Here is a 16,453-nt window from a genome sequence, read left to right as displayed (position 1 = left end):
TCTGCAGCTCTGGAAACAGCTTTCTACGTGTAAAGTTAATGGAAACCGCTAACGTCAGACTCCAGATCAGCCTTACCAAAGTCACCGCCTTATTTTTAACTTCAATAAAACTCTGTGCGACGCAATTGGTCACGGCTATTGACGCAAACACTAATATCTTATAGCAATTGGCTGGCAGGGCTGTCGTAGAATGTCAGTCAAACTGATGGACCAATCAGAGCCCGTGTCTGACTCTTTGTTCCTCCCGTTTGGTGTGTGACGCAGGGGATCATGTGTTGTTTGTGCTGTGGCCCGTAGAGATGTGTACAGGAGGAGAAGGGAACGGATTGCTAACCGAGCTAGCCGGATCCTCCCGATTATAGAAACACGGCCGAGCGTAGTCATGTTGCACACGGTGGGATTCATATCGTGAAAAAGCCCACTTTGGAATACCTGCTTCGCTGCTAAGAAACGGCGAAGGGACTTGTTTTTTGACGGTATAACAAAGCCGGTCCGTGAGGATTGCAAATCTGAGCGAGTCAACGTTAGCTGGCCTAGCCGGACTCGGGAGCTCGTCTCCCAAAACAAGAATGGGGTCTAGGTCCACTCGGATTAGCTTGCTAGTAAAGTGACCTTTGATTGTATTCTCTGATGGCAAATTTAACGAATTACCAGGAAGGCAAGGCAGCGATGTTGATGGTGGAGACGCAGCAGAGGGACGTGGGGACGAAATCCGCGGCCGCCACCGCGAACGGAGACGGCTCGGTCGGGGAACCCCCTTCCCCGTTAATTAATATCGGCGGAGGAGGCAGCGGCGGCAGCAGCGGCGGCTCTCGCTTCCATCAACATTTGCCGCCCTCCAACCTCCTCCACCACCACCCACCAAAGGATCAACAGCAGCACCATAACTACCAGCTGGCTCCGCAGCATGTTACCGGAGAAAACATCGCAGAGTCCCCGGGCAGGAAAGCCTCCTCCTCGTCTCTCAGCCAGGTACAAACCGCCGAGGACCCCGCCGCTTCTTCCGCTGCCAGCAGCAGCAGCAGCAGCCATGTATACGCGGCTGTGAACGTCGCTAATACCGCTGACGTTGTGGATGATATTCGAAAATGTGGCTATTTAAGAAAGCAAAAACACGGACACAAGAGGTTTTTTGTGCTTCGGGCTGCCAGCCACCTCGGGCCGAGCCGCCTGGAGTACTACGACAGCGAGAAGAAATTCAGGAACAGCCTGCGCTCTGCTGCTGCTGCTGCCGCGGCCGCCGCCAGCGGTGGGACGGTCGCCCCTTCGCCCCCGAAAAGGGTTATTTACCTCTACCAGTGCTTCACGGTAAACAAAAGGGCGGATTCCAAAAACAAACACCTCATTGCCCTTTACACTAAGGACGAGTACTTTGCCATTGTGGCTGAAAACGAGCAGGAGCAAGAGGACTGGTACGTAGCTGTCAGCGAGTTGATGAGTGAGGGCAAAAAAGGGCACGTAGACTCTGATGATTTAGATGATGGATATGGTACAGTCACCCCTGGTACTGTGTTTAAAGAGGTGTGGCAGGTGAATGTGAAACCTAAAGGACTGGGTCAAACTAAAAACCTCACAGGTGTTTACCGGCTTTGCCTCTCAACTAAAACCATTCACCTCGTAAAGTTGAACTCTGAAACCCCTTGTGTCAACCTTCAGTTGATGAATATCAGACGCTGTGGACATTCAGAAAGCTTCTTTTTCATTGAGGTGGGTCGCTCCTCCTCTATTGGGCCCGGGGAGATATGGATGCAGGTGGATGATTCTGTTGTGGCCCAAAACATGCACGAAACCATCTTGGAGACGATGAAAGCCCTGAAAGCTTTTGCCGAGTTTCGGCCCAGGAGTAAGAGCCAGTCATCGGGCTCCAACCCCATGCCGTTTATCACAACACGGCGCCACCTGGGCAACCTGCCACCGAGCCAGACGGGACTGCAGAGGCGGTCGAGGACAGAGTCAGTCGTCGGCACGCCGCCGTCAAGTAAGAGCTCCGGGGCGAGTGGCTATCGCTTCCGGACCTCCAGTGAGGGCGAGGGGACAATGAACCGGCCGTTCCGCTCCGCCACAGGAAGTCTGGTTCACCTTAACTCCGCACGGGCCCATCACGGTCGTCAGGACGGGGCTGGCAGCAGCAGTGGGAGTGGTGTCGCCACAGGAAACGCAGGCACGAGCACAGGCAGCGGGCGCTACGTCAGAGCCATCCCAGGGTCGTCGTCCACCTACCACGCCCGCTCCGCCTCGCTGCCAGTCTCCCACTTCCCCTCCACCACCAGCCCAGTGAGCGTCTCCTCCAGCAGCGGCCACGGCTCCGTCTCCGACACGCTCACCCGCCCATCAAGCGCCTCGATATGCGGCTCTCCGTCTGACGGCGGCTTCAACTCTTCAGATGAGTATGGCTCCAGTCCCGGTGACTTCCGGTACTTCCGGGTGCGGAGCAACACGCCAGACTCACTGGGCAACACGCCCCCAATCAGAGAAGAGAACTGTTTGAATGATTACATGGCCATGGGCTGGAACCGGGAGGTCTTCGGCACCAGCGGGGGCTCTGGAAACAACAGCGGAGGGGACACGCCACGGGACGAGAGCGCGTCGACAACAGAGGACGACCGCTTTTCATCATCATCACTGAGGAACAGGACGCACTCTTTCTCCAGACCACCTGGTGGCGCAACTGGCGGCTCTGGAGTGGCAGTTTACCAGAAAATGACCCAGACCAACTTCTCGTTGGACGAAGGGTCGGACATTGTGTTACCTTTTGGCAGTGGGCTGCTCCGTGGTGGGCCGTCGTCCTCCTCTTCCTCGCTCCGCTCTGACTACAGCTCCTGCTCTGAGCACAGCCAACAGAGCCGTCCCTCCACGCTCTCCCAGACGGAGTCCGGCGGTGAGCGTCCTCCCCTTTCCTCCTCTTCCTCTGCCAAGGAAGACAGCGGCTACATGCCCATGATGTGTGGCGTGGCTGCGTCGCCGCATGACACTCCTCCCGACTACATGCCTATGCAACCCAGCTCGTACTCCCCTCAGTTTCACAGTCCAGCTTTAGGTTCCCGTTCCGCCCGCCACCACCAGCTCCAGCCCCAATCCTCCGCAGACTCCCACGGCTACATGATGATGCTCCCGGGGGGCGGCGGCAGCTCCCCGTCCCCAGGGCAGGCCTCCCCCAGCCCTCATAGCAACTCCGGCACGGCAGGGGCCAGCGGGAGCGACAGCATAGCAGAGAGACCTGAGAATGGTGAATATATGGACATGTCGTACTGCAGCAGTGCGGGGCGCAAGCTCTCCAACGAAGCGAGCAGTGGGTATTACACATCGGGCACACCGGAGGGCCCCACAAAGTCTTACAGCCCTTATTTTTCCCTCCCTCGCTCCTACAAGGCTCCCACTCGAGAGAGGGATGAGAAAGAGTACGGGGAGTACGTTCCTATGAGCTCTCCTGCCAAGCCAGTTTACTCATCTGTTGCCACAGCGTCCATGTCGACGCCAGAGAAGAGGGGTGGAGGAGGTAGTAGCACCTCCACCCCCTCTCACCCACCCCCGCCTTACGGAGCTCACCATACGACCGCAGCAGTGGCGGACCGACGCGCCGCGAGGCCCAACCGCCTCCCTTTAGGCAGAAGAAGTTTCCAAGGCCCACTGAGGGTTAGTGAGCCCTCCGCAGCATCTGCAGGCTCCTCGGTCCCCTCGACTGTCGGCTCATCTGAACGGCCCTCCAGTCCCGGGGAGTATATTAACATTGAGTTTGGGGATCACTACCCCCACCAACAACAGCCCCCCGCTTATCCTCTCTCTGCCCAAGATGAAGCGCCTTCCCTGGGATCCAGTGACCTCCGTCACTCCCCTCACCAGGACTATATGAGTGTGGAGGTGGCGGCAGAGCAGCAGGACAGCGCTGGATGTCTGGGTAAAAACCAGTCACCCAGAGCCAGCCTTGTCGCCCCCTGGAACCCACCCAGCTACATCCGACCCCTGGCTAGCAATCCTAGGGCGCTGGCCTCCCCCGGAGTCCCCGCCGGAGGTCCCTGGAGGTCGATGGGGGACGACTACACAGACATGACGTTTAACCTCGGCAGAGGTGAGAGGACGCAAACGAGCCCCACGGCCATGCTGCAGCATCTCTGTGTGATAGAGGGCCGTTACGGCCACTCTCCCTCCGCCTCCTCCTCATCCATTTCTCCCCCTCTCCCTCCACCGAGCCCGGGGATGGCGCCGACACAACAGCTGGAGCCCAAGGTGGTTCGGGCCGACCCCCAAGGCAGGCGGAGACACAGCTCAGAGACATTCTCCTCCTCTAACTCAAGTCCCTCCGGAGGAGGACTTGCCCCATCATCGTCAGCCGCACACCCCACAGCCCCCAACGGCTCCTACCTAACGGAGGGTCAGGCTTCCAGATGGGCCAGCTCGGCGTCTTTTGACAGTACGTGGGTGTCCATGGAGGGTCTCTGGGACTTGCCACCTCCCCACGCTCCAGTAAGAGCCACGGAAATGGGCGCAGGCTCCGGGACGCCAGCGTCCTCCTCCTCCTCCTCGGGGGCCGGAACCGGCAGAATGTGCCGGAACATGTCTGTGGGCTACCAGAACGGCCTGAACTACATCGCCTTGGAGCTGAGGGAGGACGGGAGTAATACGGGAGCCATGATGCCCGGAGCTGGTAGCAGCAACGGGAGCTCGGTGGCGGTGGGGACGGTGCCTCTGCCGGAGAACGGCGCCTACGCCAGTATAGACTTCACCAAATCTGATGGAGTCACCACGACAACCAAGGGTGAGTAAACACAAGTGTGTGTGTTTGTGTGCCTGGTTGGGGAAACTGCAGCTCACAGCCAAATAGGGCTGCAAATAAGTTGTTTTCATTGTTGATTAATCTGCTGATTATTTTCTCGGTTCATCGATTATTTGTTTGGTCTATGAAATGGTGATGTCAGTGTTTCCCAAAACCCAAGATGGCATCCTCAAATGTCTCAAAGACATTCAGCTTACTGTCACAGAGGAGTGACTAAACTAGAAAATATTCACATTTAAGAAGCTGGAATCAGAGAATAAAAAAAACGAAACAACCTCAAACTGATTATTCGATTATTAAAATAGCTGCCGATTAATTTAATAGTTGACAACTAATGGATTCATCAATTAATCTTTGCAGCTCTACAGCCAAATGCTGCTTAATGTTGTCTGTCTTCTCTGCCAGCCATTGTTTGAACTTTAAAGGCTCTTTTCTAACTTTCATAATCATATTTGGAAGGAAAAAATCTTTGACTGGTTTTCTGGAGTTTACACAGCAGCCAGCCCGTGTACTGTATGGAAAAATATAGTTTTTTGCTGTGTGTGCGCATGTGAGTATGAGCTTTTACACGTGAATAAAAGAGAGCAAGTGCTTAGGTTATTTTGGATTTCAGTGAGGAAAAAAATATCCCTTTGTGCTGCATGCTATTATTAGTCGCATTTTATCAATTTGCAGCTCCTCTAGTGAATTTATTTTGGATCCGGTCTCTGAGATCTTGACAGGGCTGCGTTCAGGCGCTTTGAGCAGCCAGACATTGTCTTTGAAGGCATCCATCCAGGGAGCTGAAGTCTCGGCACCAACGTGCAGCACATCTGGAGGTCCGTGTGTTGTGTGTTGTGTGCAAGCAGACTGCTAGACAATTAGCTCGCTGAATGAACTGAGGTTTATCTGAGGTCAAGTGTGGACTGAATTGCCCCAAAACAAAAAAGCCCTGACTTTCTGTCTTTGTAGCTGCTGGCGTCTCTCTGTGCCTGTCTGTGCACGTGCCGCTGTTTTCTTTGTGTCAGCGTGTGTGCAGAGTGTACTTAACGTGTGGGTGTAGAGAGCCTTTTTGTCTGCTGCAACTCTGGAAGGCTGTCACTTGAGACATTTTTCTACTTGTAGGGGGGAAAAAAAAGGAAAAAGGACACTCTTCTTCAAAATTATTTAAAAAGCCTTTATTTCCAGTAAAATAAAGGCTTTTTGAAGAAGAGTGCCTTGGATTTTCCTTTTTTTTTCCTACACTTAATTGAATTCCCGACCCCAAAGAGCACCTTCAAACATCTGACTGAACTTGACTTTTTTTGTCTTTCCAAGACACTTTTCTACATCTTTGAAAAAATATATTCATTTCTACAAAACAGGGATGAGTGCAGTGCCAGCAGGAGCGGTTAGCATGATGGCAAAACACATGAAACTCCTCACAGTGCTGTAATTTAGTGGAGTGAAAATAAATCCGCTAAGTATCTCTCCCATTTTTAGTACCTGTTTGTCTTTCAAAGATCACTAATAATCAAGTTTTTATTGTAATAAACTGAATAATAGTACATTTCCTTGAGTTTGGACCTAGTTGTTCTGTAGCAAGCAGTGCGACACGTTTGCTGCAGCTTTAAAGTCCAGGTGTGTGTGTGTGTGTGTGTGTGTGTGTGTGTTAGTGCTGAGGTTAGGGCTACAATTAGCGTGGTAGACAGCGGGTATGGATCAAGAGAGAAGAGGATGTTTTTACTCCGTTTTTCAGTCTTTCGCTTCCTCTTTGATGGTCTCCTTTTCCATTTCACCCAGCTCTCTTTTATACTCTCTCCTCCCTGCTTTTCTCTTGCTTCCCTCCCGAATTTGTCTGTCTGGCTTCGTGTGTGTGCATGAGTCAGGATTCTCTGCGAACACCGACTGACTCATCTGTATATCGTGCTGCTGAATGGAGATGAAAAAGCTTGTGTGTGTGTGGCAAACCTACAGTGCTGAACGTTTGGAGATGAACTCACTCTCAAAGCGCTTAAGCACATCCCATTGTGTGTGTTTGTCCGTCTGTCGGTGTGTACTTTTGTTTTCAGCCGCTGCCAGCAGGTTCATTAAGAGTGTGTGTGTTGGTTTATTCAGTTCAAGGTAACATTCAGAAATGTTAATCCATGGCATGCCCACACACACCCTCAGTCTGTTTTAGTGTGTCTGCATCTAGGTTGGTTTATGCGCGCTGAGTCATGGCTATTAGGCCTTTGATGTGGCGCCGTAATTGCGGCGGCAGTGTGTCAAGGCATACAGCAGGGCCGGGAGTAAACGCATCATCATCACTCAGGAATGCACTTCCTCTCAGCTGCGGTGTTGAACTGATACCGGCACACCTGGATCCTTGACCCAGAGGAGAGAGGGGGAGGACAGACTCCCTTTCTGTCCAGCTGTCAAGGAAATGCTGTGTGAACTCGGAAAAAAAACCGTTTCTATGAATTTTAGATTTAAAAACAAAAAAGTGAATTCAGCTGGAGTTAAAGGGATAAGCAGGCTGGAGACACCAGGGGTAGAAACAAACATTGGGAGCAGTAAACTTTGAAGAAAACTCAATTACCTTCACGTCAAGGTTAATGGTTAACTTTTGACCTCGGAAACGGTGGTCGAGCTTGCTTTGTTTTGTAAAGTCGGGTAGGGCTGCAACCCACGATTGTTTTCGTTATTGATTAATCTGCCGATTGAAGACCGCAACATGGTGTCTTCAAATTCATTGTTTTATCCAAGTAACAGTCCAAAACTCAGTTGACTTTCATATATGTAGGGATGTAACGATGCACCGAGAATCGGTTAAAAATCCATAAAAATGTGTAAAGATTACAAGCGATTGAGATACAAAAAAATCAATCAATTTTTATCTAGTTTAGATTAGACTTCAGATGTCACATGGAGCCCTATCTTGCACCCGGTGCAGCGCAGCACAAAGCCCGACGCAAGTGTCTTTGCTAGTTTAAGACCGACGCAGTTGTCAATTTCCTGTCCAGCGCCCGCGCCGTTTAAATCACAAATGCACCTGCGCCCATCTTTGTGGGCGTGCTGGTCTTACAGGGAGGTGTATTCAGGTGCATTCTGGGCGTGCTGGTCTTACAGGGAGGTGTATTCAGGTGCATTCTGGGCGTGCTGGTCTTACAGGGAGGTGTGTTCAGGTGCATTCTGGACGTGTTGCTATCTTGAGGCAGCGGGAAGTGATCGCACCGTTGACCAACAAAAACCAGGTCTAAAGTCAATAACGCAGCATTTCATTGTTATTTTAACAGAGCATTAGTAAAATGCGCCTAGGCTTATGTCACGCCCAAAACACACCTATGAATTAATGAAGACACTAAGTACAACCCTTTTAGAACCATGCGCCCGGCGCACGGACCCTTATACCCCCGTCAAACTAGCAAAAGTGGAATTGGACACACCCTAAACGCACCTGCGCCAGGCGCTTCACGCCGTGCCCTTAGATCGTTAAAATAGGGCCCTTTGTCTTCTAAGTTTATTTACAGATATTTAATTCTTTAGTTATTTTGATTTGTTTTAAAAATGTAATTATTTATATTGGATTTATTTTATTTAAGATGAAATGCAATTTCAATAATGACAGATTCACACATTTTTCTTTTGTTTACAGTAAATAAATAATAAACAATTACAAATCTTAAAGTCAAGTTCATAAAGTAACTTTCTTTGCATTCATGTGATTCCCAATGAAGATCCACTGGTCAGAATGGCTTCCCATTGTTATTATGTACTTAAAAACAGTTCTGAAATGCTAAAGAATCGAATTTTATTAATGTGATAAAACATGCGATTAATGGTGATTAACTATAGAAATGAATCATTTGACAGCCCTCATTTTATTATATAGATATTTTCCTCATATCGTACAGACCTAATTGATTCATCGCCTAGTCGTTTCAGCTCTGAATGTTTGTCTGTTATTAGCAGTGTTTATAAGCTTCATGTGTACATTTTCTCCGTCGATTAGGTTCAACTTGGGATGTCTGCGTTTGGTGTACGTTGTAACTAGGGCTGAAACGATCCCTCGAATAATTCGATTACGAAAAATCCTCAAATTCTTTGCCTCGAAGCTTCGTTAAATCAATGTAATTAAGGTTGTACGGCTCACTGTGTTTCCGCACGGAGGATTATTACTAGCGCACAACAGGTTGACGCTTCTGTGGACACAAGACTGACGGCCCAGATTACAAATGAAGAAACGAAAACAGCGAGTCTAAGAGAAGAGACAGGCGAGAGAAAACGACAGAAAGTTTGGGATCATTTTAAGCTGCAAACATGCTGCTACATCATCTTTGTAGAAAACCTCCAGTGTACTCATCCATTCCACGGAACAAACCGACACCAGGTAGCCAACTAACGTCTGCTGCTCTCGTCCACCGTGCCGTGCTCTTGTGTTTTACACAACTAGCCTACAGCATGCTGCTCTGCAAATAGCGACATTTTACATACAAGCTAAAATGAAAGCTGTCGGTTTGTAGTCTAACTGTTTTATTAGTTTGCTACTAAACTTTGGAAATTAGCTGCTGCCGGAGACAAACCGGCTCCTCCCTCCAGCATGGCCACTTAATATGCACGTGAATGATGTCATCATGCCGGTGATGTCTGCATTCTTTATTCTTTCTCCTCACTCAGTATTAGCCTTCTTAAAATGTGTCCCCCAGAACAGTGTAGTTGAATAGCCCCGCTGTAAGCTTTGTACCGTCACATTTACCTCGGCTTAGTGAACAGCTCTTTTGCATATCCAAGAGCCAGAGGCAAGAAGGGGAAGGGGGTGAAAAATATTAACATTTGGGCCACCAAAAATGTACTAAAAAGGGTCTTGGAATTTGGCAATAAAAAATGTTGCTTTTTCTAGTAAACGGCAATAATAAATATTTACTATTGCTGTTTACTAAGTATTTCTTACTAAGTATTTCATATCGGATTAATCGATGGAATAATCGGTAGAATACTCGATTACTAAAATAAGCAGCCCTAGTTGTAACATTTGACGCGTCACAACAAAAATGTTATGTAATCGTTGGTCGGTGTGGTACAGCTGTAATACATGAAAGGCGAACACATGAGGATGATGGGAAAGAACATCAGGTGGATATGATATGGCAAAAGGTTAAAGTCCAGTCCCGAGGGGAAGTTTTTTTTAAAAGACGTGACAGCGGTGGGAACCTGCCCTTTTCTCCCTCTCCTTCCCCCGACAGTGGATATGAGGTGGTAAAGGGTCAGTCGGAGCGCGAGCGAGGGAAGGGGAAACGAGATGTGAGAGAAGATGGTACAAGGCTGCCCTTTCCTCTCTCGTTCCCACCTCCGCCGTCTATATTTACAAGTCTATTTCCAGACTGACATGAATTTATGGGCCGGTCCGAGGCATGCCCGTAACAGGACCCCCCCCCCCACCCACCCTTTTTATCTGTGTGTTGCATGCAGAGGTCTCTCTCCTAAATAGCCTGATACATGTGCCCACAGATGTTAGAATTATTAACCATCACGCATGCACACAAAGCAATTTAGCCATTCGGACTGTCGCAGGGAAGTTGTTTACGCTCTCTAAAAGCCCCCCCCGGAGGTTGAAGTGCCTGTTTGCCTGTGTTGCCCGTTTTTAGTATCCATTCAGCGAATAAATCTTAAAATAACTTGGAATGTTTGATGAGCACCTTAATCCAAAGCACTGATATGCTAGATGTGCTTGTAGCATGGGTGGCCCACTCTGAGAAGCTTGGGGAATCTCTGAACCTGGCAGTGTTGGTGTCCATTGAGCTAAACAGGGAATTGAACCCCTAACTCTGGACGCTTTGGCGCCAGCAGTGTTCCCATGGGTCAATTAATTCCTGGAGTATTACTGAATTTAAGAATTTATTTAATTTGAGTTTCCCAGAGGTTTACATTTCAATTTAGAGTTGGTCTGTGTGATCAGTTCTCCGCTTTTCAGGAAGTTTATAACTTAAGTCTATCATTTCCAAAGTCATTTCCACATAGTTTTCTTGTTCCAGCTTCTAAATTGTGAAGATTTTGCTGCTTCTGTTCATCTTATGTGATAACAAATGTAATGGATTTGGGTTTTAGACTCGTAGTCAGGCCTTCGGAAAGTCTTGATTGTGAGAGAGCGACACTGATATTGAAATGAATTGTTATTTGCAGCCCCGCTTTGCAGCAATTTTACAAGTATTTAGATAATTGTTATGAGCTCTTATTCTCCTCTACAGAAAGGTCGAACCTGCTTCATCTTTCAGAGTATCTAAAACTATTATTATTAAAGTAGAGCAGTGAAGTTGTTCAAGTCGTGCAAATCAAACAAAGTCACCAGCAGTGATAGAGCTTCACGAGACCAAAGAGGGGAGCGTCTTAACATCCTGCAGTGCATACTCAAAGGGAAATGTTGTCTCATCAACACTGTCAGCTATGTGGTCTCGAGTTTTTAGTTACTCTTCAAGTGTAGATTTCTTAGGTCGTCCTGAGCATTACTGAAATCACTGAAGGCTCCAGTTTCTCTCAAACATGCAGTAACTTCCATTTCTACTTTATGTTGTTCTTCTTCCTTCATGTTTCCTCCAGCTCTCTTTTTTATGTCCCCCCCCCCCCCCCCCCCCTCAGACACACAGTAATGATAAAGCAGGATTTTACTAGAGTATTCCTCGGCTTACTGGAATGTGACGTTGGGTAACTTTATTAGAAAAGTTGGAATGTTTCCTGAACGTATATTTGAAAACGGCACCGTTTGTTCATCTTTGTGACTGTAGCGTTTGGTGACCCTTTTGACGTGCACCGTTTGAGCAAACAAGAATACTTCGCAAATGTTTGCACACCGCAGGAAATTAGAAGTTTTAGCAGAAATCCTAGGTGTTTTCCTGCTCCGTTGCCGACCTTAAAGGGATAGTTTGGGATCTTTTGAAGTGCGGTTGTCTGAGCTACTTCTCCATAGTGTGTTAGCTACGGTAGATGGGGGTCGGCACGCGCCCAATTTAGAGAAGCAGGAAGGAGTACGGACACGGAAGCTAAGCTAATGTCCTGCTGTGGACGGGGGCAGTGGCTGAACACATTTTAGACACCTAAAAAAATGATAGAAGTGTAAGCTATATTTAGAACATCTGCAGCACTTTACCTTGCTGTCAGACAGCCCTTTACGACGGGGAACTGAAGTCATTAGCTCTGCTCTAAGCCAACAGACTCCTTTTAACAGAAACAGTAATTTTACACCGCAGAACACGGGAGTTGCTGCTCTACCGCTGCATCAATCGGTTAGTTAGTTAGTCTTTTTGTGTGACTTGTGTTTTTACTAAGCAGTAAACCAGCAGCTTCTGTGTTACTGTATTATTTATTGTTATGGAGGTGAATGTATTTCTCCAATCCTATCTGAAATAGTCAAAGGGTGAAAAGTCAAACAATCTATTGCTCTAGAAAACTTCAATCCAATGTGAATCTGTGACATGATAAAGCTAAAAACTGTGTGTGTGTGTGTGTGTGTGATTCACATCTGGAGGGACGATTTAGTTCAGTTTCGAGTCCGCTTTTCGTTCCTCGATCTGTAAAATGCCCCAGCTGTCACGGCAGCCTGTGTCAGGTCAACGCGCTACGCTCGCTGCTCACTCCCATGATGCCTTTCATCTGTTGTCCCAGCTGGGTGAATGGGGTTTAAGGACAGACAGACAGACAGACAGACAGACAGAGACAGACACGGCTCTGAACACCTGCCTGTGTTGCAACGACATGACAAGCAGTTAGCTAATGCAGGTGTTTGGAGAACAGTGTTTTTATAACCCCATTTTGTGGCGTGCGTGTTTGATGGCGGTCAGTTCAGGCGGTCTTGTGTCCTTAGAGTTTGTTTTGATCAAAGTTCACGGCTGGACTGCAGACAAACTCAAGAGACCTCGGACTGCTCGCTCTCTCTCTCTCTCTCTCTCTCTCTCTCTCTCTCTCTCTCTCTCTCTCTCTCTCTCTCTCTGTCTCTTTTTCTCTCTCTCCGTTTAGGTATCTTTTTGTCTCGCCCTCTCTCTGTCTCTCTCTCTCTCTCTCTCTCTGTGTCTTTATAGGTCTCTCTGTCTGTCTCTCTTCTGTCTCTTTTTGTCTCTCTCTGTCAATGCTGTGTTACGTACAAATACAGTGCATTTCCTGTCGATGCCTCCGAGTGATTCAACAATGCAAAGATTTAATTTGAACACAATTGACAGGATGGTGACCATTATTTACTATATTCATTACAACATTATTAAAACTGTGTACATCTAATATATACATTATTATTTTATATATTTTGTTAGGCACAACTAAATGACTCCACTACATGGTATACTACAACGAAGTGGAACAATTTGCAGCAAACAAATTAGAATCAAAACCCAAAAAGAGGAGGCTGAAATTGAACAGTTTCATGTGTAGCTCTGCTGGTCGTCTCTCAGGGTCCCACCCCCCAATATCGAATCTTGTCGTTCTTTTCCAGTGAAGTGCGTCTCGAACTCTTGGTATTTGAGTTTTATTTTGGCTAAGAACGTCGTCTTTTATACAGGCTGTGGTGTGTCAATGTAGCAGGAAGAGGTTCCTCTTGTTGTCAGATCTTTTGGGTTGCCAGGTTTGTCTGGGTCCCCCCAGTGGTGGTCACTTTGCTTTGGCTATAGTTTGGTTGGTGTTTAGGCTGTGCTGAGGTTGTGTACCGTTACTCCTCCTCCTCTGTGTACTGTGTGCGCCTGTCTTTCTATCAGTCCGTCCGTTCATCCCTCCATCCATCCCTGTGGCTAACAAACAGAGGAGCAGCATTCCAGCAGTGCCCCCTGTCAAAGCATCTGTATTGTGGCGTGCTGCTCACATTGTTGTGGCGGACAAAGCCTCGCTCTCAGTGGAATAACCCAGCTGGACAGCGGCCATAGCCAGGGTCATTTGGGGCCGCTTGGCCGCACCAAAACAGCCAACCTGACATCCCGGGTCCGGCCATGATAGCAGGGCAGGAAACAAACTTTATATGTGTGTCTGCTGGCAACAGGCTGAATCCAAAGTTCACCGGCCACGCTCACTAATTTACCAGGCAAACAGATTTGTTTTTATACAGCCAGTAGTCTGAGCCAAGCCGCCGGCTCACTCAGAGACGTCTTACATCTTTGCTGCTTCTTTTAAAAGCTTTCTGACAGTGAACGAACCTCGATAAAGACACAATCCTCTCGATTTTACTGGGCTTATAAAACGCTAGGCCTCTTTAATAACACAGCTGTGTTCAAGTACCTCCTAAGAAATCAGTTTTTGTGTACATTTGTGCTGACAAATTCATTCACCAGTGCGGTTGCTGGTTATTTCCAGCCCAGACACAGCTGTCAGGTCGGAAGAACTTGCATCTTCAAAATGTCAACGTGTTATTTTTCTTCCAGTGTTGACACTGAGCTTTGAAAAAGTTTTCACAAAACCCTGGGGTCATGCAGGGACACGCAACCCCTCGGAAAATCCCCCCCTAAAGTGATAAAAGTGCGGGTTTTTTTTTACTCCTCTGCAGTGTTGTTTGGAAGACTGAGTCCAAAGCCAGACAGATTCCAGTCAAAATTAGTCAGCACCACTTGGCTTCAAAAATGTCCAAAAACAACTAATACTGTCAGAAACCACTGTCAGTGAACCGGACACATTCCTGTGTGTGTGTGTGTGTGTGTGTGTGTGTGTGTGTGTGTGTGTGTGTGTGTGTGTGTGTGTGTGTGTGTGTGTGTGTGTGTGTGTGTGTGTGTGTGTGTGTGTGTGTGTGTGTGTGTGTGTGTGTGTGTGTGTGTGTGTGTGTGTGTGTGTGTGTGTGTGTGAGAAATAGAAAACAACCACAGCAGCTTTCACTTTTCTGTACACTTGTTTTTACGGCTACAATTTAAGATTATTGTCATTATCAATTAATCCAACAGTGAAGAGGCTTTTCACAATCTCCTCAAGCCCAAGATGACTTCTTAAACCACCTTCTTTTTTTGTTTTGTTGTCTAACCTAAAGTCCCAAACCAAAAGATACTCACTTTACTTTCAGGGTAAAGGAAAGCAGCAAATTGCCACCGTTTAGAAGCTTAGCATTGTTTTTTGCTTGAAAAATTACTTTTACATGAATTTGTGTGTGTGTGACAGTTCTGTCATTCAAGCTCTACCTATATAACCAGTTACCCTTGATTTAAAAACAAGTAGAGCTTACGTAGAGTGAATAATTGAGTGAATCCTTTCCGGTGAAACACGCACTTTAGCCGTCAGCATTTTAACCGTGTTTAAGCCGGCTTAGACGGTTAGGATTGGGCATCGAGAACCGATTCCTAGAGTCGTTTTATGTTGAAAAAAGCCCTGTAAAACTGCAAACCACCATTGAATCAAACTAAAACTTTCCTTATTTGTGAAATAAGCACGTGACCCGTTTCAACTCCACCCCCCAAAGAGAGAATCGATAAGAACCGGAATCGAAAGGAAGAATCTTAATCAGAATTGTTCAAATCAAAACGGTGCCTAACCCTACTAACGGCAGGCTAACGTTACCTGCTATATGTTAACTAGCGCCACGCCCCGGGCTGTTTAAAAATTGCATCGCAATTCATTTTTTTTGTTTATCTCCGGTTGTAATTTTACCCATTTAAACTGATTTGTAGGCGATTCACGATGCATCGTTACATCCCTACAAACAATAGCTACTCATTAAAGTGTCGCCAGTGTGCCGGAGCTGATTCTTGTTTTTTACGTGCCGTTTTTTTTTTTTTTTATATATGAGTCATTACATTGTCATTAAATAAGTGTCCGACCCGATGTTTGTTGTGCGTTTTAAAGGCTTTTCCAGATGGATTGCTCACCTGTCTGTCTTCCTTTCCTCTCTCAGACTGAGCGACTGGGCGATAGAGGTTCCCCACCTTCCTCCTCATCTCTCTGCTCGGGGCGATCGACTCTGCCTGGGACCTTTGGCCTCCTCCCCCCCGCCCCGCCGGTGACCTCTGACCTCTTCGCCCAGACTGAGGAGCCACTCCCTTCTGGATGCAGAAAACGACATCAACATCACAACAGATGACAAAAAAACGCTTGCAGTTTTATAAGTGTATTTCATCTTTTATTTTTTTGTGTTTTATATGCATATCTTGTCCTGTTGTTGTTGTTATTATTATTATTATTATTATTAATCATTTCCCCCCCCCTCTCACACACACAATTGATGCTGCTAGTGTGCGCAGCTTTTTTTCAACAGAAACGGTCAGTGAACTTTGGTTGACGGGGGCGCCAACAGAACCGTAGATAAGATTATCAGATGGTTCTGCTTCTCCATACGGTATTAAAAAGGGAGGCTGGAATTCTTAGCAAAGGCATTACGGTACAAACTTGGAAACTTATGTTTGAATTTAAAATATTTTTATCTTTTTATAATTTTTTTTTACCCCATGCATAATCTTTACAGTTATTACATTGTGGGCAAAGTTGTAGTAGAGAGTGTATTTATTTTTTTTTGTTAATGGATTACCCCCGAAAAGGGAGTTTGGATGTTTTGAAGTGGGGTTGTATCAGCCACCAAAAAAAAAAAAAAAAAAGACCACCTTCAAAAATCTATCAGTTTAAGTGGATGCTATATTTACAATATTTTCAGCGCTTTACCTTGCTGTCAGACAGCCCTTTACGACGGGGAACTGAAGCCGTTATTATCCATCTTTTCTCGCTTCAAAGCCACCAGACTCCTTTTGATAAAAACAGCAATTTTACCTTGCAGTGTTGCTGGCCTGTTGCTGCCTCGTT

General features: G+C 47.2%; 1 protein-coding gene across 1 annotated transcript; it reads left to right on the top strand.

The window, feature by feature from the left end:
- Nucleotides 1–271: 271 nt before the first annotated feature.
- LOC144534010 (insulin receptor substrate 2-B-like) lies at nucleotides 272–16,114 on the top strand. The gene is made up of 2 exons (XM_078275608.1): nucleotides 272–4,753; nucleotides 15,555–16,114. Exons 1-2 carry the CDS (start codon nucleotides 631–633, stop codon nucleotides 15,557–15,559), a joined length of 4,128 nt encoding a protein of 1,375 aa, XP_078131734.1. The 5' UTR covers nucleotides 272–630; the 3' UTR covers nucleotides 15,560–16,114.
- Nucleotides 16,115–16,453: the final 339 nt, after the last annotated feature.

This window comes from Sander vitreus, chromosome 19 (assembly GCF_031162955.1).
Source record: "Sander vitreus isolate 19-12246 chromosome 19, sanVit1, whole genome shotgun sequence".
In the NCBI taxonomy this organism is placed as follows: Eukaryota; Metazoa; Chordata; class Actinopteri; order Perciformes; family Percidae; genus Sander; species Sander vitreus.
Note: the sequence above shows the minus strand (reverse complement) of the source record. Positions and strands in the feature narration are given on the sequence as shown.